This window comes from Psammomys obesus, unplaced genomic scaffold, assembly GCF_907164565.1.
Source record: "Psammomys obesus unplaced genomic scaffold, mPsaObe1.curated_primary_1811, whole genome shotgun sequence".
Classification (NCBI taxonomy): Eukaryota; Metazoa; Chordata; class Mammalia; order Rodentia; family Muridae; genus Psammomys; species Psammomys obesus.
The window spans coordinates 3456577-3479615 of NW_026591086.1; the positions used below are offsets into that span (position 1 = coordinate 3456577).

The 23039-nt window shown below is 43.6% G+C and overlaps 1 protein-coding gene across 2 annotated transcripts in view; it reads left to right on the forward strand.

Moving 5' to 3' along the window:
* Positions 1–23039, forward strand: part of Fbxo16 (F-box protein 16) — a 46264-nt gene that overhangs the window by 3942 nt on the left and 19283 nt on the right. For both annotated transcript variants that reach the window (XM_055609960.1, XM_055609959.1), the window contains exons 2-6: positions 34–167; positions 10152–10187; positions 15503–15709; positions 16965–17129; positions 20486–20715. In XM_055609960.1, the coding sequence (XP_055465935.1) occupies positions 72–167; positions 10152–10187; positions 15503–15709; positions 16965–17129; positions 20486–20715 (734 nt within the window). In that variant the 5' untranslated portion in view covers positions 34–71. The remainder of the gene's footprint in view (positions 1–33; positions 168–10151; positions 10188–15502; positions 15710–16964; positions 17130–20485; positions 20716–23039) is intronic.

Here is a 23039-nt window from a genome sequence, read left to right on the forward strand (position 1 = left end):
TCAGAAGATTCAGTGATTCATTTCTCCTGATAGGTGTAGTCTTTTTATGGAAAATACCAGGTCATTTCGTGATGGCGTTTGCACCTCCAAAAAGCATCGATGGCCCCAAAATGCAGACAAAGATGAGCACCTGGACACCTCTAAACCATCAGCTTCTGAATGACCAGGTGAGTGGTCAGAGGTACTTTATCATTTGGGTCCTTGGGGGGGTGGGAGGAGTAAAATTCTGATAATCAGAATATGAACAGGAATTGTTTAAGATGGCACAATCTATGAGCAAAAGACAAAACAAGAGGTTTATTTAAAACAACAGCTTTATTTGTGTCCTCGCTATGTGGCCAAGACTGAAAATAGATCAGAAAGGGAAGAGTTGTTATTTGCTGTATTGTCTGCCCCAGGTGTCTTCTTTTTCCCATCACTGGTTCTCCTTGGAGCCAACAGAATTTGGGGAGGGGAGGAAAGATGTCTAGGAGAGATTTCTTAAAAAGTTGAGGTCATTAAGCACTAAGCAAATACATCTCAGCCAAGTACTCGTGATAGTGGGGTACTCCTGGGAAGAAGTCTACTTCCCAGCTGAATTCTGGGGAGACACAAGTCAAATACACCCGAGAAAGGGTTGCAGCAAGTGGCTGGAGTGTGAGAACGGCAGGCCTCTGGGGTATTGTACTCCTGTTTCTATGAGTTGCCGAACTCTGTGATCAGTCCCCGAATATCAGGACCACATCACCCTGCCAAGGAAACACAGTCATTTTCGCGGCGTAAAAGTGACCTCACCATCTTCCCTCTCCACCACAGTCCTTCTGCCAGGAGAAAAGCCCCACTTTATACCGTCCTGAGGCCAGAAAATCCCCTTTGTTTTAATCCCCTGTCGGATGTGGGATTTGATCCTTCACCCCAATAGGTTAATAGGTGAGTCTGTTGGCAGTGGAACAAAAGACAGTACTGTTTCACCATTGTAAAGGACACAAGGATTTGGACAGGGACAAAGAACTTCCGCTGGCAGCAGAGCTGTCTTTGAAGCTTCGGCCTCAAGCCTAAACACTAGTTCTGCTGGTCGACGTTGACCTGCCGAGTGACGCGGATCACATCACACGGTGGGTTTCCCGGCAGCTGAAGAGCAGAGAGCTCAGGGAATCTGTACTACACGGTAAGCAGTGACTGTACAACCCTCCTCCCTCTAGGCTGCCTTCCTGCAGTGTAACTTGGGAAACAGGTCCAAGTGAAGAGCGCTCAGGGCCTTGACTTCTCAGCGTCCTCAGACTGTAGGATCGAGAAGCCTGTGGGGGAATATCTCTCTCCACACCCTTGCCTCCATGTGCCATGTGCTCTCTGAGTCTGTGAATCTTAGTAACCCCCTGGCTCTTGTCGATGCCTCTAACCTACTTGCCTATCCTCTATTAAAGCTCCAGAAACATCTTCCTGAAATACCAATCCTATTAGGTGAGGCTGAAAATCGAACCACCCCCACAAGTATCTAGGCCCTGACCCCCAGCCAACCTCCCAGCTCCCACCCTTGCTGCCACTCCCCGGCACTTGAGGCCAGCCAGGTGAAGTCCACAGTGCCACAGCTGCTGCCCTCGTCACCTGTAGGTCAGCTGCAGTGTCCCCTCTGTAGCACCTCCACCACTTCCTGCCTCCCTTTTGCTCTCACTGGCTTTCCCGGGGCAATTTCAGCCCATGGAGACTGACATGCTCTCCTTTTCCCACTCTCTCAGAAAACACAAGTCTGGGCGTGGTTTCCAGAACCCAAGTCCAGTCATCTCACTGTTCTTTCTTGTGTGTCTGTTGCGTGCATGTGCGTGTGTGTGGAGGCCAAAGGGCAACTTCTGCTGATATTCCTCTGTTGTGATTTACCTTGTTTTTCTGACAGGGTCTCTCGTAAGCTTGGATCTCACTGAGCAGGTGATGTGGGCTTCCTAGTGAGCCCCAGAGAGCTGCTTGCCTCTGACTCTCCAGCCCTAGGATTTTAACACAGCACAACTCTTAGTGTTTTGTTGTTGTTGTTGGTTTTGGGTTTTTTTGTTTTGTTTTTTTAGTGTCAGTTCTTGGGGATGCAGTCAAGGTCCTTGAATCTGCAAAACAAGTGTTTCACTGACTGAGCCCTTTCTTAGACAGACATTCACTTTTATCTTTGGGTCCTTCCAGCTCCTCCCTTGGCCGGAGTTGGTCCATTGTTTCTATAATCCTAACCAAATATTGATCCCTTTTGGCAGAGCTCATAGTCAAACCTGGCTCATCTTAGAACTAGAAACTTTCTCACTTTGATGTGAAACAGGGGTAAATGGTGTGTGTGTAAGAGCTTTGAATCCCAAGCAATAAAATGGGAAGAACCTGAAGCTATAAAAAAAAGTATACAGAAATGACATAAGAGGGAAGAGAAATGGAAGAAAGGCGTCCTCGGGAACAAAAGGACAGGCAGAGGCAGATGGAGCCTGGCCTCACAGTGCCAGATGAACGTATGGAAATCTTTTTCTTTCAGCACAACAATTATTTATTGAGCACCTGTTATGGTGCTCGTAGCTCTCCAACAGTTTATATAACAGCTCATTCCTCCAACTTCAGTGTCAAATTTGGAAATATGTTTTCTCATTGAATTGTGAAGGTTTTGCACATGTGTGAAAAAGTGACTTGAGTTAAAATACAAAGTTGTTGAATGTCTTGATTTTCAGAAAATTTCCTAGAAAAGTCTTGATCAATTTGGACATGTGAAGAAGAAAAAAAAGTATCTTAAGCTAGGCATGGTGGCACATGCCTTTAATCCCAAATCAAAGTAGAGGCAGAAGGGGGAGAGGGGCAGAGGGACAGAGAGGTAGAGAGACAGAGAGGCAGAGAGAAGCAGAGAGGGAAGCAGAGAGGCATAGGCAGGAGGATGTCTGTGAGTTCAAGGCCAACCTGGTCTATATAGTAAGTTCTAGGCCAGCCAGGTCTACAAAGCAAGACTTTTGTTGCCATTTTTACTTATTTATTTTTTTGTTTGTTTGTTGTTTTGAGACAAGGTTTCTCTGTGTATAGCCCTGGCTGTCCTGGAACTCTTTGTAGACCAGGCTGGCCTCAAGCTCACACAGATCTGCCTGCTTCTGCCTCCTGAGTGCTAAGATTAAAGGTGTGTGTCACCACGCCTGGCTTCCTGGTTTGTTTGTTTGTTTGTTTGTTTTTAACTGGTGGCTGGAAAGATGGCTCACAGTTAAGAGCACATATATCACTCTTGCGGAAGACCATAGTTCAATTCCCAGCACCCACGTGGGGTGGCTCACAACTGACTTCCTGTACCGCCAGCTCCAAGAAGATCTGATACCTTTGGCTTCTTGGGTCACTGGCTGTCACGTACATGTATCCACACACAAACACAATTAAAATTAAACAAAAGCTTTAAAAAAAACGTCTCTTAATGGTCCCCAAAGTACCTGGGTGCACGTTGTAGGCGGGATGATAAAGAAAGGTCCTTTGTTAATTATTGGTGGTGCTGAATTTGGTAGTGCTGGGGACTGAACAGGGCCCTTGCACGTGTGAACCAAGGACTCTCCCACTCGTGTACATCCCCAGCTTTGAGAAACAGATCTTGAGATGAGCACAGAAGAAATTAACCCCAAAGAAGAGGTGAGAAATTGTGATGGCTATTCTTGGTTGCAAATTTGACTACATCTGGAAGTAATTAAACCCAAGCGGCTGGGAACACCTGTGCAGGGGGTTTTTTGTTTGTTTTGTTTTGTTTCTTAATTAAATTATTTGAATTGGGAAGATCCACCTTTAATCTGGGCCACACCAGAAGAAACCAAAGGACCGGGAAGAAGGAAGCTCCCTCTCTGCCTGCTTACTCTCGCTGGCAAGTCCATTCCTTCACTGGCATTAGAGCCTTCTTCAAGATACTGGCAAATACTGAAGGCCAGCTGAAACTTCCAGCCTCAAGGACTGAACAACTACTGGATTCTTGGACCTTCCTTTGGTAGACAAACATTGTTGGACTAGTTGGACCACATCTAATAAATACCGTTTATGAATGTAAGTTTTGTTCCCAGAGAGAACTCTGACTAATATAGAAGGGAAGGGTATGGGTTTGGGGCAAGGATGAAGGTGAGCTGCAATGCAGTCTCCATGACATCTCTTCTGGTCCCACAGGGCACCAGCTGTTAGGATTTGTCAGAGTCATCTCACGACTCGGCAAGCAGGCCTGGTCCTTATAGATGACACAACCCTTCAGTGACCAGCTGCTCTTCCCTCCAAGGTCACGACCTTGGCCAAGGCAGCTCCTTTGAGCTTCTGGCTGTCAACCAGCTGCCTCCCAATGGACAGTAAATAAATCCCCCAGTTCTAGAAAAATCAGTACAACATGGCAAACACGGCATGGTCTTATCTTTGTTCTTTAATGGTCTTTGTCACATTTAATGATAATTTTTAAAGAAAATACTCATCATTCATAACTCCAATATTCAAAAGTATCATTTAGTTAGCTTCCTGTTTCACATGAAGTTTTTAAAAAATGTAAATATGCCATTGTGAATTCCTTTTTAAAGTATTTATTTTTAATGTCATTGTGTGTGTGTGTGTGTGTGTGTGTGTGTGTGTGTGTGTGTAAGAGAGAGAGCGAGCACATGCAAGCAGAAGTGCTCAGGAAGGGCAGAAGAGGTCATTAGATTCCCTGGAGCTGGAGTTACAGACAGTTGTGTGCCCCGCCCTACTTGGGTGCTGGGAACTGATCATAACCACTGTGCCATCTCTCCAGCACCCATCTCTCTTCTGGGATAGGTAGGCCCAACTGGCCTTGAACTCAGTATGTAGCCACAAATAACCTTGCACTTCTGGCCCTCCTCCTGAATTTACCTCCCTAGTCAAAGAGTTATAGCTTGTGGCTCTAAGCCACATTTATAAAGAGCCGGAGGTTGAACCTGGGGCATCACACATGCTACGTAAGCAGTCTGCCAACCGAGCCGCATCTCCAGCCCTCCATTTTTTTTTTTTTTTTTTTTTAAATTTGTGTCTTTCCTCTGTTGGGTAGTAGAATGTGAAGTGTGTAATAACCAACTCAGCCTGAAATAAGAGACTTGGGGTTTTAACTTCACAGCAGGATTTCAGCAGAGACACTGAATTCAAATTTAGAGAACTTAAAAAAAAAATAAAGCATCATCAAGGTAGGCAAATGCAGCAGATTACAGCGCAATTTGGGCACTGAGGATTCCTAGGGAGTACCTGTGTTGCCAGCCAGTGCTGTAATTAGAAGGTTGGCGTCCCCCCACCCCGCCCCATGCAAAGTTAACCTTGGACAGGGATGGACAGGAGAATTGCTTTGACTTTAGTGATTATTTCTCTCTTGTATATGCATCCCAAAACATCATGTTGCACACCTTAAATATATATAATTTTAAAAAAACAAAATGTGCGCATCCCCATTCCTTTGGTGCATGATTTGCACCCATGCACCCCAGTACCCGTGAAAAGGGTGTTCCGGGAGATAGCACCTCTGTTGCCATCCATCGATCATAATTTAGGATTTTCAAAATAGCTCCATCCTCCACCGTAATGATGTCACATGAGGAAATATGTAATTGCAGTGTCAACAGACTAAAATACAACCAAGGGATTTTTGACTTAACAGCAGGCTGTGGGTAAACTGTGATATAAACAGACTGCAGCCGTCTGTGAAGGAAGAGCCATTTTAATATTGCCATTTCAAAGAGCTATTCTGTTCTCCAGCTTCTTAAAAATGAAGACCCTGATTGCACATCTTTGGAATGAAAATTCACTCTAATTCAGGGAACATAAGAGTACAAATCCAACTGAGGACTGACAACAAAGTGATTTTTCCCAAATTTATATGTTTGTGAAGGGCAGCCTCAACCAGATTGGAGTCCTCTTGACTTTGAGTCAGGATGTATCAAACAGGAGAGACTGATATTTGTTCGTTATTGCCTCTCGCCTCCTCTCTTCGGTGGTCTGTTTCTTTTGGGTGGGGATACGACTGTGAATACCTGGGTTTGCTTGGAGTCTGAATAGATGTCAGTTTTACCTTTTCTTTTCAGCGCTTGGGCTCAAACCTAGGGCCTCACAGAGGCTTAGCAAACACGCTGTCACACTGAGCTGTGTCCCCAGCACTCCTCTTTACTTTGTGAGACATTGGTCTTACAAAGTTGTCTAAGCTGACCTGAACTCACTCTCTAGCCTAGGCAGATCTTGAACTTGTGATCCTCCTGCCTCAGTCTCCTGAGTAGCTGGGATGACAAGCCAGCACCATTAGGTCTGACTTAGACATTACGTTTGCTTTAGCCTGCCGTGTGACGGAACCCACCTCCCACCTCATTTCTTTTCTGATACCTTACTGTAGTCTATCTTCTCCCTTCACATCAGTCCCTTTGTTCCTATGCGCCACACCACCGGGGAACACCATGATGGTGCAGCCCAACCTCCTCTTGAGAACTCAGCTATGATGTCAAGACCCAGTCTTCTTATTGCTAGGTAGAGCCCTGGCACAAGTTTCTTAAGAATTTGGGGCTGCAGGGTTGGTGGTGTTCACCTATAATCCATGCCATCAGGAAGCTGAAGCAGGAGAAGTATCAATTCCAAACTGTCTGGGCTACATAGTAAGTTCCAGTCAGTCAGGATGGAGAAGAGCATGATCATATAAAAGGCCAAGAGACCAAGGGCAGAGGTTTTGTTGTTGTTATTGGAGAACTTTTTAAAAAACTTTAATATTTCTTATATCTTTTTCTCCCTACTCCACCCCAACACCAGGTAGGAGAAAGGATTAGTGGGAGAGGGGGCACAGTTCTTTCTTAGCTGCTTCCTGTTGGTTAGGGTTGTCAGGTTCCTTGGAGCCAATCCAATCCTCATTTCAGGAGATCTGAATTGCTGTTGTCTCACAACAGCAACCAGGAGCTGTTCTTTCTCTGATCCCAACTCTCTGGGCTCTGGCAATTATTTCCTCTCCAGTCCTCAGATTTATTTTTTATTTTTATTTTTATTTTTATTTTGAAAACAGTGTTCCCATGTTTATTTTAGATTTTGGCCCCCACATAAAATGTTATCTGAGTTTTTTGATGGACAATAAATAGCTAAAGTATTTCACTGTCAAATGAAAACACTACATACAATATCCTTACTGAGTTCCAGCTACCCTTCCTCCCAGCTTTTCTGCAGATGGCAAAGAGCTCCTCTCAGAGCCCCCATGAGGCAAATAATCTGTTGCTGTGGATCCTCTGAATCAGTCCCATATCCCACACCAGGGACAAAAACAAAACCATGTTTATATTCACAACAGGTTGTTGTTTTTTTTATTTTGTTTTTGATAGTGGGTCTCATTTAAGCCAGGCTAGCCTTAAACTTGTTATGTAGTTGAAGATAAATTTGCATTGCTCCTCCTGCCTCTGCTTTCCAAGTGCTGAGAGTGCAGGTGTGTGCCCAGTTGTGCCTCAAACTCACTATCTTTCTGCTTCTGCCTCCTGAGTATTGGGACTAGAGTCCTGCACCACCATGCTAGACACCGTGACTTTCATGAGAGGCCAGGGGTCCTATCTAAAATAAGGAAATTGAGCAAAAAGCTCTTTAGGGTTATTATTTATTTATTTATCTATCTATCTATTTATTTATTTAAAACTTTTGTTTATATGTTTATATGTTGTTTATATGTTTGTGTGGGTATATTCAAATGAGTGCAGTGCCTACAGAGCCCAGAAGAGGGAGTCAGATCACCTGGAGTTGGAGTTCCAGGTTGTTGTAAGCTGACAAGTATCCTTAACCCCTGAGCCATTTTTCTAGCTCCTTTTTAGTATTTCTTTCATCTCTGTCCTCCTATGGCTTCAGAAACTTTTTCATTATCATTGCTTGACCAGCAGTGTCATAGGGAGTCTGCTATGGGACCTGTTCTTACTGGTTCTCAGAAGCATGAAAGAGAAAGGGGTTCTCATCTAATGGGGAAGTAAAGTGATCAGAAACTACTTGAGACAAAACCAGGCAACTCTCAGCTGGGCACAGTGGTACATACCTTTAGCTCTAGAACATGGGAGGCAGAGGCAAGTGGATCTCTGTGAGCAAGGGCTACATAAAGAGATGCTGTATCAGAAAAAAAAAAATTCTTTAACCCCTGTGGAGCATGAGAGTAGAGCAGAAAGGGAAGGGCCCCTGGGCATCAGATTGTATCATCAGTGGTGGTTTGGCTTGGGAGGAGGCATTGGTAGAGGAGGAAGAGGTCCCAAAACATTTGAATCCACATTTAGTTTTGTCTCCTCTGTATTTTCTACAGTCTCTTCTATTTGCATGTGTAATTGTGAGTTTATCTATTGCTATGATTATAGGACCATAACATCCCAGTGGCAGTGAGTGGGGTGAGTGGGGGCGAGAGTCTTTTCTTTTTCTTTGTTAATACGCAAAAAGTACCGATGTGTGGTGCAGGAGGTTCCTGGAACAGGACAGCAAGGACTTCTCCTGGCACTTGGTGAAGCCCCCACTTTGCTACGCCTCTGGCAACCGGAGTGTGAGCGACTGAGAAAGAAAGGAAAAGATGACCTGCTGGGTGTGAAGCCAGCTTGTCATCCTCCACAGTGAGGAAGGAGCAAGGTCTACACTGCCTCTCAGCTGAACGTTCCCGCAGGGCTGCTCGGGAGCTGTGGCATTGATCCCCATTCGAAAGCTGACAGAGGGTGTCTGCGTTGGCGCCGCAGAAACAGGCACATATGTTCATTATTCGCTTCTCTCTTTGTAACCCCTCCTCTGCCAAATATATCCACGTTGGTTTTCTCATCTTCGATTGCTCAAATCCACATATGCTCTGGGGCTCAGGAAAATATCAACATATACGTTCACTCACACTGTATTACAACACCCAGAAGGCCATCAGTTCCTACAGTCGCATCCGCTAGATTCTGCTATCTCGGGTACCAGCATTCTGCTTGAATGTGTCAAATGATTAACACTTAGTTTCTATCCAAAACAGTATATAAGAACGAACCCGTGCAGACACAAAGTTGCAAGCTCAGGGGTACATGCACAGAAATTACTAGTTTTTATAATTAGCAAGCCCATGGATGTCCATGTATACCGGTGTACACAGGACAAAAGCGGGGCTGGAGAGATTGCTCAGTTAGTAAAGTGCTCTCTCGGCAAGCATGAGGACCTGAGTTCAATGCCCAGCACCTGCACAAAAGCTGGACACAGCAGCATGCATCTATAGCTCAGTGTCTAGGAAGCACAGACAAGAGGATACCTAGGGCTTGCTGGTTAGCCAGGCCAGCCAGCCTAACCAAATTGATGAGCTCTAGGTTCACTGAGAGGCCCTGTCTCAAAAAGTAAGTTGGAGAGAGATTAGGGAAGATACCTGATATTGTTGATCTTTGGCCTCTACACATACATGCTATACAGAGAGAGAGAGAGAGAGAAAGGAAGGAAGAAGAAACAGAATCACTCATTCCTGTGTTTTACAAGTTCAAGTGATTAATACTGAAATTTTCCAGGAGCTCCATTTTCTTATTTGTCTGTGTTAGTTTATGACATTTCTAATTTGAGACTTGAGTACTCTTTACAATTCCTTTCTCCTTCATCTTTCATTTCTCAGTGAGGCATGGTGGTACACACTTATAACCCCAGCACTTGGGAGACAGAGGCAGGAAGATCAAGCTTGTTGGACCAGCTTGGGCTATGTAGTGAATTTGAGGCCAACTTGGACTATAGAGTGAGACCCTGTCTAAAAGGAAAAAAGGAAAAAGAAAGGAGGATAGGAAGAAAGAAAGGAGGGAGGGTAGGTTACTTTTATATGAATTATTCCATATACAAAAACTAAAGTGAGAAACCTCATCTAGGTTAAAAGTAAGTAAAAATGGGCTGGTGTTGTAGTTTAGTGGTCAAGTGCCGAGTGCTTTCCCAGAATGCACAGAGCCCTGGGTCTGATCCCAGCACTGCATAAGCCAGACATGGTTGTGAGTTCAGTCTGTAACAGAACTCCCTGGAAGTGGAGACAGGAAGACTGGAAGTTCAAGGTCATCCTTAGCCTACAAAGAGAGTTCAAGGTCACTTAATAAATAAAGTGCCCTCTGAGAAACGCAACCTGTCTCTTCAGAGTCAGTTGAGATAGTAAATACTTACTCACTGATCCTTTAATGATGTTTTTTATAACGGATACGTTGAGGCATGGTGCACAAAATAACCTTATTTTCTTTTATTTGCTGTAGGTATTTGAAGAACGAAGAGCTCTGCTTGGAAAATGGGTAAAATATTTATTTAAAATAAGGGCTGAGGATATCTGAGTCTTACAGTACTTGGCTAGCATGCACAAGGCCTTGGGTTCAATCCTCAATTCCACAAGATAGATGGATGGACGGATGGATGGATGGATGGATAGATAGACAAATAGATAGATAGATAGACAGATAGATAGATAGACAGACAGACAGATAGATAGACTGACTGACAGATAGATAGAAGACAGATTAAAATGTGCCTGTTTCTGCACCATGGTATATTATCAGTTTTAGTCTATTCAAGCTACTATCATGAAAATAATAGGCCAAGTTGCTATTTATTTCTTTTTCTTAGTTCTGGGGTTTGGAAGGTCTCAAGATCCAGGTTCTGTAATGAGTGTGTGGTGAGAGCCTTCTTGAGCTGCCATCCTGGCAGAAAAGGGAAATGAGGTCTCTGTTTTGGTCCTGTTGGGAGGTCCACCTCCCAAAGGCCTACTTACTGCCTCCATCACTCTGCAGGTTAGGATTTCACGTTGCTTTAATTTTCTTGTTAAGATTTGTTTTATGTGTATGAATATCTTGTCGGATGTGTGTATGTGTACCATGTGGGTACCAGATGACTATGAAGGCCAGAAAAGGGTATTGTATCCTCTGGAACTCGAGCTATAAATGGTTGTGAGCCACCATGTGGGTGCTGGGGACCAAACCTGGGTCCCCTGAATCATTTCCCTAGCAGACCTGACTGTTATTGTTTGAGCCTGACTCACCCTGGCTGGCCTGGAACTCACTAAGTAGCCCAGACTGACCTGGGATTATGAGGGTGGGTATTCCTGGCCCCCTAATGTGAATGTTTTAGGACACAAACATTAAGTCTGTAGTATTATCTTGGTGCCTATGGAATGTGTACCTAAGGCAATGCTGGCTCTTTCCTGGGAAACATGACTAATGATTTCCATTTAGACTCTACCTGGAAAACAGAGCTCATCCATTACTTTAATGGACATAATTTAATCAAAAGGACTGGTGAACAAATATTGAAAAAAAGACTCAGGAAGGGATTGATGAGGGTCTGTGGAGACAGAACTGGGCTAATGCCAGCCTCACTTGTACTTTGGAAGGAAAAGCTCGTGCCCAGCTGGGGACCCACACTCCTGAGAATGAAGTAGGTACCACAGCCAGTTGGTTCTGATATACCCAAGGAAGCATGATGATTCTAAGTTGTCTGGGGGGGGGGGGGAACTGGAGCCAGGACTCAGGGTGAAGAGGCAAGGTGGTTCTGACAGGAACAACAGTCTCTTCTTCCTCAGTTTCTCTCTTACTGACTCCCTCTTCATAGGCAGCATTTAGCAGAGCTGGCTGTCCAAGAAGAAATATGAAGTCTAGGAGTTCCAGCCTCCTAGACTCATGGAGTATAGTGATATAGGTTTGGATCTGAGAGATGGTATCTTAGTAACCAATGCAGTTCATCCATTGGGCTCTCAGCAGCCGGGTAAACGCTTCTGTGTAGACATGAACTTCCATATGAGAACACTAACGACTTCGTGCTTTTGCCTAACAAGATACAGCTACCCTTCATCATCAGTGGGGACTCTCTCTCTAACGAGGAGACAGAGTCCCAAAGGTCATTATCCATTACTGAATAATATCAAATTATGTGTTTCTGGGCAACAAATTACTTGTTGAATTACTCTACAGTCTCAACTAAATATTTGCTGCTACTCAAGAGAACTGAAAACATATGCTCATACAAAAACCTGCACGTTAGTGTTTATAGCAACAGTATTCAAAACAGTCAAAAGCATAAATAATCCCAATATCCATCCATAGGTATGAATAAACAAAATATGCCATGCGCATATGATGGAATATTATTCAGCCCTAAGCTGAAAGCATTTCTCACGCATGATATGACACGGACAACCTTTGAAGGCATTGGATGCTGAGGGAAATAAGCAGGGAAAGACAGACATTGTACAGCTCCATGTTCCATGAGGTACTTAGAATGGACAACTTCATAAAGATAGAAAATAAAATAGAGGGCACCAGGGGTTGGGGAGCTGCCATTTGATGGGTACAGACTCTTGGTTTGGGAAAGTTCTGGAGACAGGAGTGGAGGTAGTTACACTGTAATGTGAGTTTATTTAATGCCACTCTACACTTGAGTGATTAAAAGGATGAATTTTATAGTTATTTTACCAAAGTTAACAACAACAACAACAAAAAAAAGGTAAAAGGTCAGGTATAGTAATAAAAGCCTAATCAGTTCAAGGGTAGCCTCAGCTGCATACCAAGTTCAAGGCTAGCCTGGGCTCTTGAGACCCTTTTTGCATAAACCAGTTCTCTCCTACCCTCCATCTCCCCACCCAAAGAAGTTTAAAATAGGATAAAATGCTTATGTATTCTTCTTTTCAAATGATTTTATCTTTAATAATGGTAATTTTAGTGGTCATTTTTTTAATGGCAACTGCTTTAATAATAGGGATTTTATGGTAATTAAAAAATATTTAAAAATATAGTGAAGTTGTTGACTTTATGGTGGCTGCTGCTGTGAGTGCCTCACCCACAGTCCAAGATGAGGATGACACTGGATTCCTAACCCATGGATGGGAAGGTGGCTTCATGGGTCTCAGACTGACATATTTGGTTACTGAGTCTCTGAAAGGTAGAAGATAAGAAATGAAAAATAAATTTAAGGGACACTCAGAGAACAGGGTACCATTTCTAGTTTTTGAGTGTGTGTGTGTCTGTGTGTGTGTGAAAATGTCCTGAGATTAGATAACGGTGGGTTTGTGACCTTATAAATATACTAAAAATCAGTCCATTGTATACTTTACTTTTTTCTCATTTTCAAATGTGTGTGTGTGAGACAGAGATACCTGTATAAGGGCACACTGCCACAGTGCTCATGTAGAGATCAGAAGACAACTTTGTAGTCTGTTCTCTCCTTCTACCTTTACGTAGATTAAGATTAAAACTCAGGTCATCAGATTTGTGTGTGCTCCTTGTCCCTTTAACTGCTGGGCCATCTTCCTGGCCCTCCACCTTACTTTTAAAGGCAGGGTCTCTTACTTAACCTGGATTTGGCTTAGATTGACTGGCCAGTAGCCCTAAGGACTCCCTTGTCTCAGCCTCTCCAACGCTGGGATAACAGGTGTGTGCCACCACACCCAGCTTGAAATGGATGCTAGGGAGCCACATTCAGATCTTCCTGTTTGCAAGGCAAGTAAGTGCCTTTCCAACTGAGCTGTCTCTCAGTCCTTTACAGTCTTGGCATTTAAAAATGTTTATTTTTAATTCTGTGTCTATGTGAGGGGACAGAATACTCCACAGAACAGCATCCTCCAGATGACACCTTGAGACAGTAGAATAAGAGAGCTCTAATGGCTCCCCAGCCTCACAAGCTGGCCTTCACTTTTGTGCTGCAGGATTTTGCTGGAGAACTGATGAGAGAGATAAGGGAGATTATTAAATTCCTGCATAGATTATCTACTTTCTGGTTTAGCCTAACACCTTCTAAACTCCAAAGGGATCCCCCCCACCCCCACCCCCACCCCACCTTACCCCACCCCACCCCCGCTGCTCAGTATTCTGAGTCATCCCCCTACCTTGAATTGGTAGGGGTTCAAGGAATGCAAATTCATTTTCTATTAGTTTAAACAAACACAATTAGAAAGGAAAATCCCGGAGGCAAAAAACACCTATCCGAGCCAAAAGTAAATTATCCTGGACCTTCTTGATTGGGGAAACAAATGAAGAGCCCATGTAATTATCTTTTTAATCTCCAGGTAGAGTGTTTCAGTGTTTTCTTTTATAGGTTTTTATGATCCTAATGTTCTTTTATATTCATTTTAAGTCACATTATAATTTGAGTTCATTTTCTTATGTGGCATTAAGGAAATCTGGTGTGCTTAACTGGCCTCATTCTTTTCTAGGCACAAACATGACAGCTTCATGCTTTTAAAGCTTTTGTCTATCTTTTTTACATTGCCTTAACCACTTACACGTTGTTTTTAAGATCTCCATGGCATTTTAGAATAACGGTTGTCCTTTGTCCAATTACATGCACACATATACACATGCATGCATGTATGGAATCCTCATAACAACCCTGCAATAGAGATATGACGACTGCTAATGTATTAATGAGGACATTTTGAATATTACAAACGGTACAAATATTACAAGAGTAAGACACTGAGTCTTCCCTCCTGTCAAATGATCCAAACTCAGAATGTGTAAGCAACTTTTATGTTACAGTCTGGAAAACTGTAATCCGGGAGACGCTGGCTCTAAATAGTTCCCAATCAGTGTTTAGAAGGAAATAAAGAAAGTGGGACTTTCACAGACAAGTTCTAAAACCATTACAAGGTAATTTAAATCCTTTAAAGAAAGACTCTTTTTGAAGTTGGAAAAGAGTTCTGGGGGCTGGAAGGACACACACTGAAGTGTCATTTCTCTTGTCAGTTCGCCACAGTCTAGACTCATTTGAAAAGGGAGTCTCAATCCAGTGACGGTCTAGACTGGGTTGGCCTATAGGCGTGTCTGTGGGGAATTGTCTAGAAGGCAGTACCATTTCCTGAGCATGAGCTTCTGAACTATAGCAGATAGGTCAGATAGGAGAAAGCTAGCTGAGAGCAATCAAGGATAGTTCATTTCTCCCTGCTCTACACATACACCTATATGTCTGTCTGTCTATAATCTATCCACTTATTATTATATTTTCCTAGTTACTGTTACTTTGATAAAATACCACAACAAAAAGCAATTCATGGGAGTAAGTGTTCACCTTAGTCCACAATTCCAGCTATAGTCCACCATAGTAGAGATGCCAAGGCAGTAACTTAAAACAGCTAGTCACATCTGTTGTCAAAAGCAGAAAGAAATAAGTGCATACAAGTACATTTGTGCTCAGCTTTGTCTCTGTGCTGAGAAAGTCTGGAATCCCCTGCCTAGGAAATGGCACCTTCCATAGTAGGCTGGCTCATCCCACATCAATTAACATAATCAAGACAATCCCCCTAAAGGCCAACCTGACCTAGACAATCCCTCAATGAGACACTCTGCCCAGGTGGCTCTAGACTGTGTCAAGTTGACACTTGAGTTGACTAACCATTCACTTATACACTGAAGGTCTAGGTCAGACACACTCCTGCATTACAGTCTGGTCTTATACACAGAAATGTGAGAAAGAATAAGTAGGAATTATGGAATTTATTGAGCTGAGACAGAAACAAATACATGCTAGGCCTTAGCAATGACTTACTAAACTAACTTTCTGTGACATTCTCTCCCCTCCCTGTGACTGATCAGAATACACAGACTCTTTTGTTCTGTTTCCTCAGTTTGACAAATGGACAGACTCTCAAAGGAGAAGAATTCTTACAAGCCTGCTAGAACGCTGCTCCCTGTCCCAGAAGAAGTTCTGTTGTCGAAAGCTGCAGGAAAAAATCCCAGCAGAGGCCGTGGACTTTACCACCAAGCTTCCACGGGTGTTATCTGTCTATATCTTTTCCTTCCTGGATCCCCGGAGCCTTTGCCGTTGCGCGCAGGTAAAGGCAATGGCACATGGAGTTTTGTTGGGACATTAGGAAACTCTGAAAGTGCAGTATCCTGAAGACTAAACTCACAAATGTGTTCATAAAGCCAAGCAACAGATTTTATACTCTGCAGAGTTTGAATGACCCTTGACCTTTTCTTATGTCTAACTCTGTAGGCCCAAAGGTGTGTGTGTGTGTGTGTGTGTAAGACACTATGAGTGTCAGGTGATAAAAACAACTAGCCGTTACACACATATAAGTTGTTTCTCAGCAGGACAGCATTGCTCACAGCTACAATAATCCCCAAGATCTGTGGCTCTGAACCCTTTAATACATTTCTTCATGTTGTGGTGGACCCCCAACCACAAAATTATTTTCATTGCTATTCTATAGCTGCAATTTTGCTACTGTTAGGAACTGTTTTGTAAATATATATCACTGATGGTCTTAGGTGGCCCCTGTGAAAGGGTCATTTGACTCCCCAAAGGGTTGTAACCCACATACTGAATGCCACTGCCCTAGACTGTGCAGTGCGGGGCACCTGTCAAGAGAAAAGCTCAAAAGAGGGTGTTTATGGGATGTGTACAAAGAGGATGAGAGTGAAAGATATCTAACCTAAGCTGCATGACTGCAAACTCAGCACTTGGAAAGCTAAGACAGGAGAACCATTGTGAGCTCAGGGCTACCCTGGGCTACAGAGAGAAATCTTGTCTCAAAAAAAAAATCAGAAAGAAAGATAGGTATATCTGAATGTGCCAGAACTACCTTTATTTAGATGGTGAGAGCTTGGGAAAAAAAGAGGCCAATGTTTCTTACAAGTAATGTTTTTACTGTATGGAACTGAGGTTAACGAGCTGGAGAGATGCTCAGCAGCTAAGAGCACTGTTGCTCTTGCAGAGGATCCAGGTTCTGTTCCCAGCACCTATGTGACATCTCACAACTATCTACAATTTCAGTTCCAGGGCATCTGACTCCCTTTTCTCTTTTGCATACCTATACATACACACAGGAAAATACTCACACACCATAAGAGTAAAAATAAGCAAATGTATACGGAAATAAACTGGACTTAAATTAAGATATAAACCTGTAAAGCAGGCATGGTGGGGCGTACCTGTAATGCTAGCACACACAGGAGGGTCAGGAGTGTAAGTTACTGAGCTGTGCCTTCCAGGAAAAGGACAGACGTTATCTGGGGCCCCACAAGGCAGCTCAAGCAGTAGAGGAAATGAGGATGTGAAGTGAGTAGGCTGCTTTGTTTCCTCAGGTGAGCTGGTACTGGAAGAGCTTGGCTGAGCTGGACCAGCTCTGGATGCCCAAGTGCCTGCGCTTTAACTGGTACATCAGCTTCTCCCCAACACCCTTCGAGCAGGGCATCTGGAAAAAGCACTACATTCAGATGGTGAGAGAACTTCACATCACCAAACCCAAGGCAAGTTCGAGACAGAGGCACACTCTTAGAGCTGTGAGTTAATGATCCAGTCTAAATGTAGGAAAGGGAGTGGGCATACCCCATGACTTCAAGCTTCTCTTTTGAGGCTACGCAGACCTCTTCGTTACCAGAAGTTCTCACCTGACACCCTCCAATCACAGCTACCTTTAGGAGTACCGGAGGGTGCTTCTCCCTGGACCCCATCCTTGATTTCTTCGCCACTCCCTCAGACACCAGACAGCTCTAACGCAGGAATTCTGCAATATATTCAGTAATCATCAGCATGGGACATTAGAATTTAAACATTCAGATTTGCTACGGTTCTGTAAGATGAGCTGGAGTTTGTTGGTCAGTCAGTCAGTTGGTTGGTCAGTTAATTCATAACCTATATATAAAAAAAAGCCAGACATGGTGGGACACACTTGTAATTCAGTACTGTGGAGGTGGACCTCACTGGACAGCTAGCTGAGACAAATGGGAGAGCTCCAGGTCCCAGGGAGAGACTCTGCCCTCCACAATCATATCCACACAGGTATGCACGCACACGCACACACACACACAATCATTTGATATTAACACTCACAGAATAAAAGAAGAGATACAGGATCACTTTAATACAGATACGCAAACAAGTCATCTAACAAGATTCAGCATCCAGTCATGGTGACAGAACTCCAGAAAGACTTCATTCAGGCTGAAAATACTGCTCAGCAGTAGACAAACTAGTTGCTTTCCTAGCATGTGTCAGACCCAGGGTTTAACCCCAGCACCAGCACAAGAGATTTTAAATGGTAAGAGCAAAACTTGTGTACTTCATTGCTGTGGATTTCATCATTGCCAATTTGTTAGAGTACCAAGCATTTTGTGCTTTTCAGAATCAATGATTTTTTTTCTATATGCTACTATCACTTATACTTAAATACTTCCCTTGTTTTTTAAATTATCATGTATTATTTGATTTCCAATAGTGGTGCATTGTTTTTGCTTTTCGTTGCTGCAACAGAATACCTGCCAAAAGCAACTCAGAGAAAGAAAGGTTTGTTTTGGCTCACAGTTCTAGAGTACAGTCAACAATGTTGGGAAGTCACGGCTGAATGATCTCGGGGTGGCTGTCACGTTGCATCCACAGTCAGGAAGCTGAGAGCTGAATGCTCGTGCTTGGTGCACTGTCTCCTCTCTATGCAGTCCGGAACCTCAGTGCACGAGATGCTGCTGCCCCAATTAGGGTGGCTCTTCTCATTCCAGTTAACTCAGTCTGGAAACCCCCTCACAGACATGCCCAGAGGTTTGTCTCCTAAGTGAGTCTCGAGCCTGTCACATGGACAACACCAACCATTGCAAGGATTAAAGTAGAACTCCTTCAGCAAAGAGACAAGGGTTTATTTCTAAATAAGCTAATAGAAATGAATGTCCATTCTAGATAAGACCTGTATAACATACAGAATTATACAAATATTAAGTGTCTTCTTAGTTGGCTACTGGGCTACGGTGATGGGTAATCTTGACTGTCAACTTAACATGCCTGTGAGGGACCTGTTATGAGGCATTGTCTTGATTGTGAATCCATGTGGGAGGGCCCAGTCCACTGTGGGCGATGCTGACCCTAGGCAGGTGGTCCTGAGCTGTTTAAGAAAAGTAACTGAGCATGATCCTGGAAACAAGGCAGCAAGCAGCATTCCCCCATGGTTTCTGCTTCAAGTTCCTTCCCTGACTTCCCTTGATGATGGTCTGTAAACCTGTAGCATGAAATAAACCCTTTCTGCCCCAAGTTGCTTTTGGTCATAGAGTTTATCATAGCAGTAGACAGCAAACAGATACAGCCATAACCAAGCTAATAAATACTTGTCCAACACTGTTATGTGCTGGGTGCTAAGAGTGCAGGGATCCTAACCAGGTCTCCACAGAGTTCAGCCTAGTAGCCATGACACACTCAAATGAAAAACTGTAATTAATACTAAGGATAATCCTGGAGTAGAAGTGACTACAATAAACGAGGAGTGGCTCAGACAATGAGTAACTACGTTGTCATGCTCGGGGAGCTAAGGGGTTGCTTCTCCCTCCTTCCTTCTTCTCTTCTCTCCCCCTCCCTCCCTTCTTTCCTTCTTTATTTTTGGTGATGGCACTGGATGTGGAATAGAAGACCCTAGGAAAGACTCTACCAGAGAGCTACACTCCAGTCCCACCTGGGGAAATTCTTGATTTTTTTTTTTTTTTTTTACTCACAATTGAAGCAAGCCAATTTACTAAGCAAAGCTTCCCTAATCTCTTAATGAACAAAAATTGAGCTCTTAATGGCTTCCCAACATACCAGTACCACTTCCCTTAGGCTAAACCCACACTGAAAACACTTTATGAACTGAGCACACAAAAGACAGACTTCTAATCTGGAAATGAAATAGAATTATTCTTAGGGAGTTGCTTTGCTTCGGATAATTGACATGGCCACAGTCAGTGCAACTTGAACTTGTCTTTCTGTTAGGTCATTAAGGCTAGGACCCTTTCTGTGTTGAGGGTGTGTGGAGTGCGCCCTTTTTATGAACATACTAACTGCAGTGTGACAAGTAGATAATGGGGGATAAACAGAACGACGGGATCAGATGATGAAGTTTGATGTGTGGTCTTGAAGCACCACAAACTTAAATTTGAATTTTGGGTTCAAATTCTACTTATCTCCTCGTGAGCAATTGAGTAGCAATTCTTCTAGCTTCAGTTTCTGCCTCTGTAAACTAGGAGCAATGATGTGAAAGGCGGGAATGGTGCTCACATCTATAATCTAAGCGCTTCTGGGGTTGGGGAAGGACTACAGTGAGTGCAAAGCCAGCCTAGTTACCTAGTTACCTAGTTCTAGGCCAGCCTGGGTCATGGACTAAGGACTGTCTTTCAAGACCGAAGTAAGGCCAGTAAAGTAAGGCTCAACTGGTAGAGTGTTTGCCTGTCAGTCACGAAGCCCTACACTCACTTCTCCTCAGCACTAGATAAATCAGGCCTGATGTTACATGTAGGCCTGTAATCTGAGCAGTCAGGAGGCAGAGCCAGGAAGAGCAGGAATATGAGGTCATATTGGGCTATGCAGGGAGTTTCAGGTGAGCCTGGGCTACACAAGACCCAGTATAAATAAATAATAAATAAATTATTATGAAGGTGGAATAAGAAAATGCAAAGAAACTTCTGTGCACATCCAAGTACTCCTGGGACAGTGGCAGTGATCCTCGCCACCATTATCACCATCGTCATTGCCGTAGTGATGATGAGGGTAAGGATGACGGGGAAGACGGTTAAGGTTCTCATGTTCTTTGTCTACTGGTGTTGTTATGCTGGTACTCTGGGAGTAGAAGTAATGCCTTTTCTTCCTCTAGACACCTCCAAAGGATGGATTCATGATTGCTGATGTTCAGCCAGTTTCTGGCAGTTCTCCAGAAGAAAAGCAGTCCCCTTCCTTAGCTTTGCGGTCCTCCTCCTCTTTAAGAAAGAAGAATAACCCAGGGGAGAAAGAGCTTCCACCATGGCGGTCGTCAGATAAGCACCCCACTGACATCATCCGCTTTAACTACCTAGACAACTGTGACCCTGAGCACCTCTGGAAAGGGTGAGAAGTTCCGTGCCCCTCTCAGCCTATCTGTTTCAATAGGTGGATGCGGACTAACTATTCTTAACAAGTTTGACCTCTTCACCGTCATCTGCTCCTTACAGCAACGAGTCAACGGTACAACCCACTTAACTTTTTAAACACCGTGACTACTGCGTGTGTGTGCATGTCACGACACGTGTGCGTGGGGGTCAGAGAACAACTTTTAGGAGTTGATTGTCTCCGTCCACCCTGGGTTTAGAGGATCAAGCTCAGATCATCAGGTGTTACATGCGTAGCAAGGGCTGCTACCCGCTGAGCCATCTGGCCGGCCCATTGCTTAGTGTTTATCCATTTAAATGTTTTATTTCATTACTTATTTATGTGTATATGTTGTGTGTGCATGTGTGTGTTGGGAGCGGGGTGGCTGTCTGGCCTTTGAACTGGCGTTACAAGTGGTTGCTGAGTGCTGTCCAGTCTGGATACTGGGAACTGAACTCACGTCCTGTGAAAGAGCGGGAAGAACTCTTAACTGATAAGCCATCTCTCCAGCCCCAGCTATCTTTTAATATTTTCTTCTTTTATTTTATTTTTCCAGGACAGGGTTTCTCTGTGTAGGACTCACTTTGTAGACCAAGTTGGCCTCAAACTCACAGAGATCCGCCTGCCTCTGCCTCCCTGTCTTTTAATATTTTAATATCAATTTCAAGCCAGCACTATGTGGTACATTCTAGCTTTTTTTTTTTTCTTTTCCTTTTTTAATATTTTCTCCCTTTACTAGTGAGTAGGAAAACAAAGGAGGAAGGGACAGTGATCCTCCCATGGAGAGCATAAGGTAGTAAGAGAGCTACTGACTTTTCTGTTGAGCTCATGGCCAGGGAAACAAAGCTAAGTAGGGATGGACTTGTCAAAGGTCAAACCAAACTCAAGGTAGCGAGCTAGTTAATGAGACCCTGTCTCAAAAGGAAAAATGATAGCTGAAATATTGGTGATACATACCGGCGATCTTAGCACTGAGAAGACTGAGGCAGGAGCACAGCACATTCAAGGACAGCCTGGTGTACATGGAGCTATCTTGTCTCAAAAACAAAAAAATCGGACCAATAAGTGTTCTATAATAAAGAAAAAATTAAGGTATATAGAGTAAATATCATCAGTTATTGAAATGAGATGGAGAGAGTATGGTTCATTACTGTGCCGTTTAATCTCTCGATTTTCCTGCCTTCTAGAGGCTGGTTTGTTTGTGGTGATAGAGTCTCCTTTTGTAGCCCAGGCTTGTCTTGAACCTGTGCTCCTCCTGCCTGGCTCTCCTGTGTATTTGAAATTTCTCTACATTGAATTATAATTATAATTTGGTGGCTCCCTATCAATTTATAATTTGGTGGCTGCTCATTTTTCCTACAGGTGGCCAATCTGGATAGTGTGACAAAGTCAGCCAGACAAAGCTAATTTAAGGCAGGTTAGCCATTGTCTGGAAGTTACCTTCTAGTCCTGCCCTTGAAATCAAGAGACTGGGGGACGAGGCTGGGCACGCAGGGTCCACAGTGTGTAGCTAGCTCTCCTTGGGGCACGCAGGGGATTGCAAGCATACCAGAAATGGGAAGACAAGCCAGGTGGACACCTGACAGAGAGGAAGGCAAACATTAAAAATTAGCAAGAAATTGGATTTGTTTGTTGTTTTTTTGCTTGTTTTCTTGTTTCATTTTTTGAGGCAAAGCCCCATGCTGTGCCCTGAATAGGCTGTTCTTGAACTCACCATGTAGAGCAGGCTGGTCTCAAACTCGACACAGTTATCTTGTTTTGCACCCCCGCCCCCTCCCAGTGCTGGAGTTACAGGTGTGAGGTACCAGGCCCTGCTGAAAATTTGGAACTTAAAAGTTCTCAGGGTGCCAAAATAGCATTACAAAAATTACACACTAATTGGGAGGATTAAAAAAATGTATCAACACAGCTGAGAGAGCCAACAGTCAGCTCATTAGTTATGTGATCAACGTTATCATCACTAATAGCCAGAAACTCCTGATCATCAACTGTCCTGATAGATTACAAGACTAAATACAAACCTTCTTGCCCAAAGTCTTTGATTGGAAACTAATCGTGTCTCTAGGGGAACTGTCTATTTTTGTAAAGTGTAAGTAACAAAGAAACAAATAAAAGATACTATAAGGAAACAGTGAAGGGAAGCCAGCTGTACTAAATTTGCTGGGATGTCTTAGATTCCGACTTCCTAAAATAAATCTGGGTACTGAGGGGAGGAGAGAGGGGAGGAAGTAGGGTCCTATGACCAAATGTAGACTGAATCTGGAAGCTATTGGGAGAGGGAGAGAAGAGGGAGGGAGAGAGGG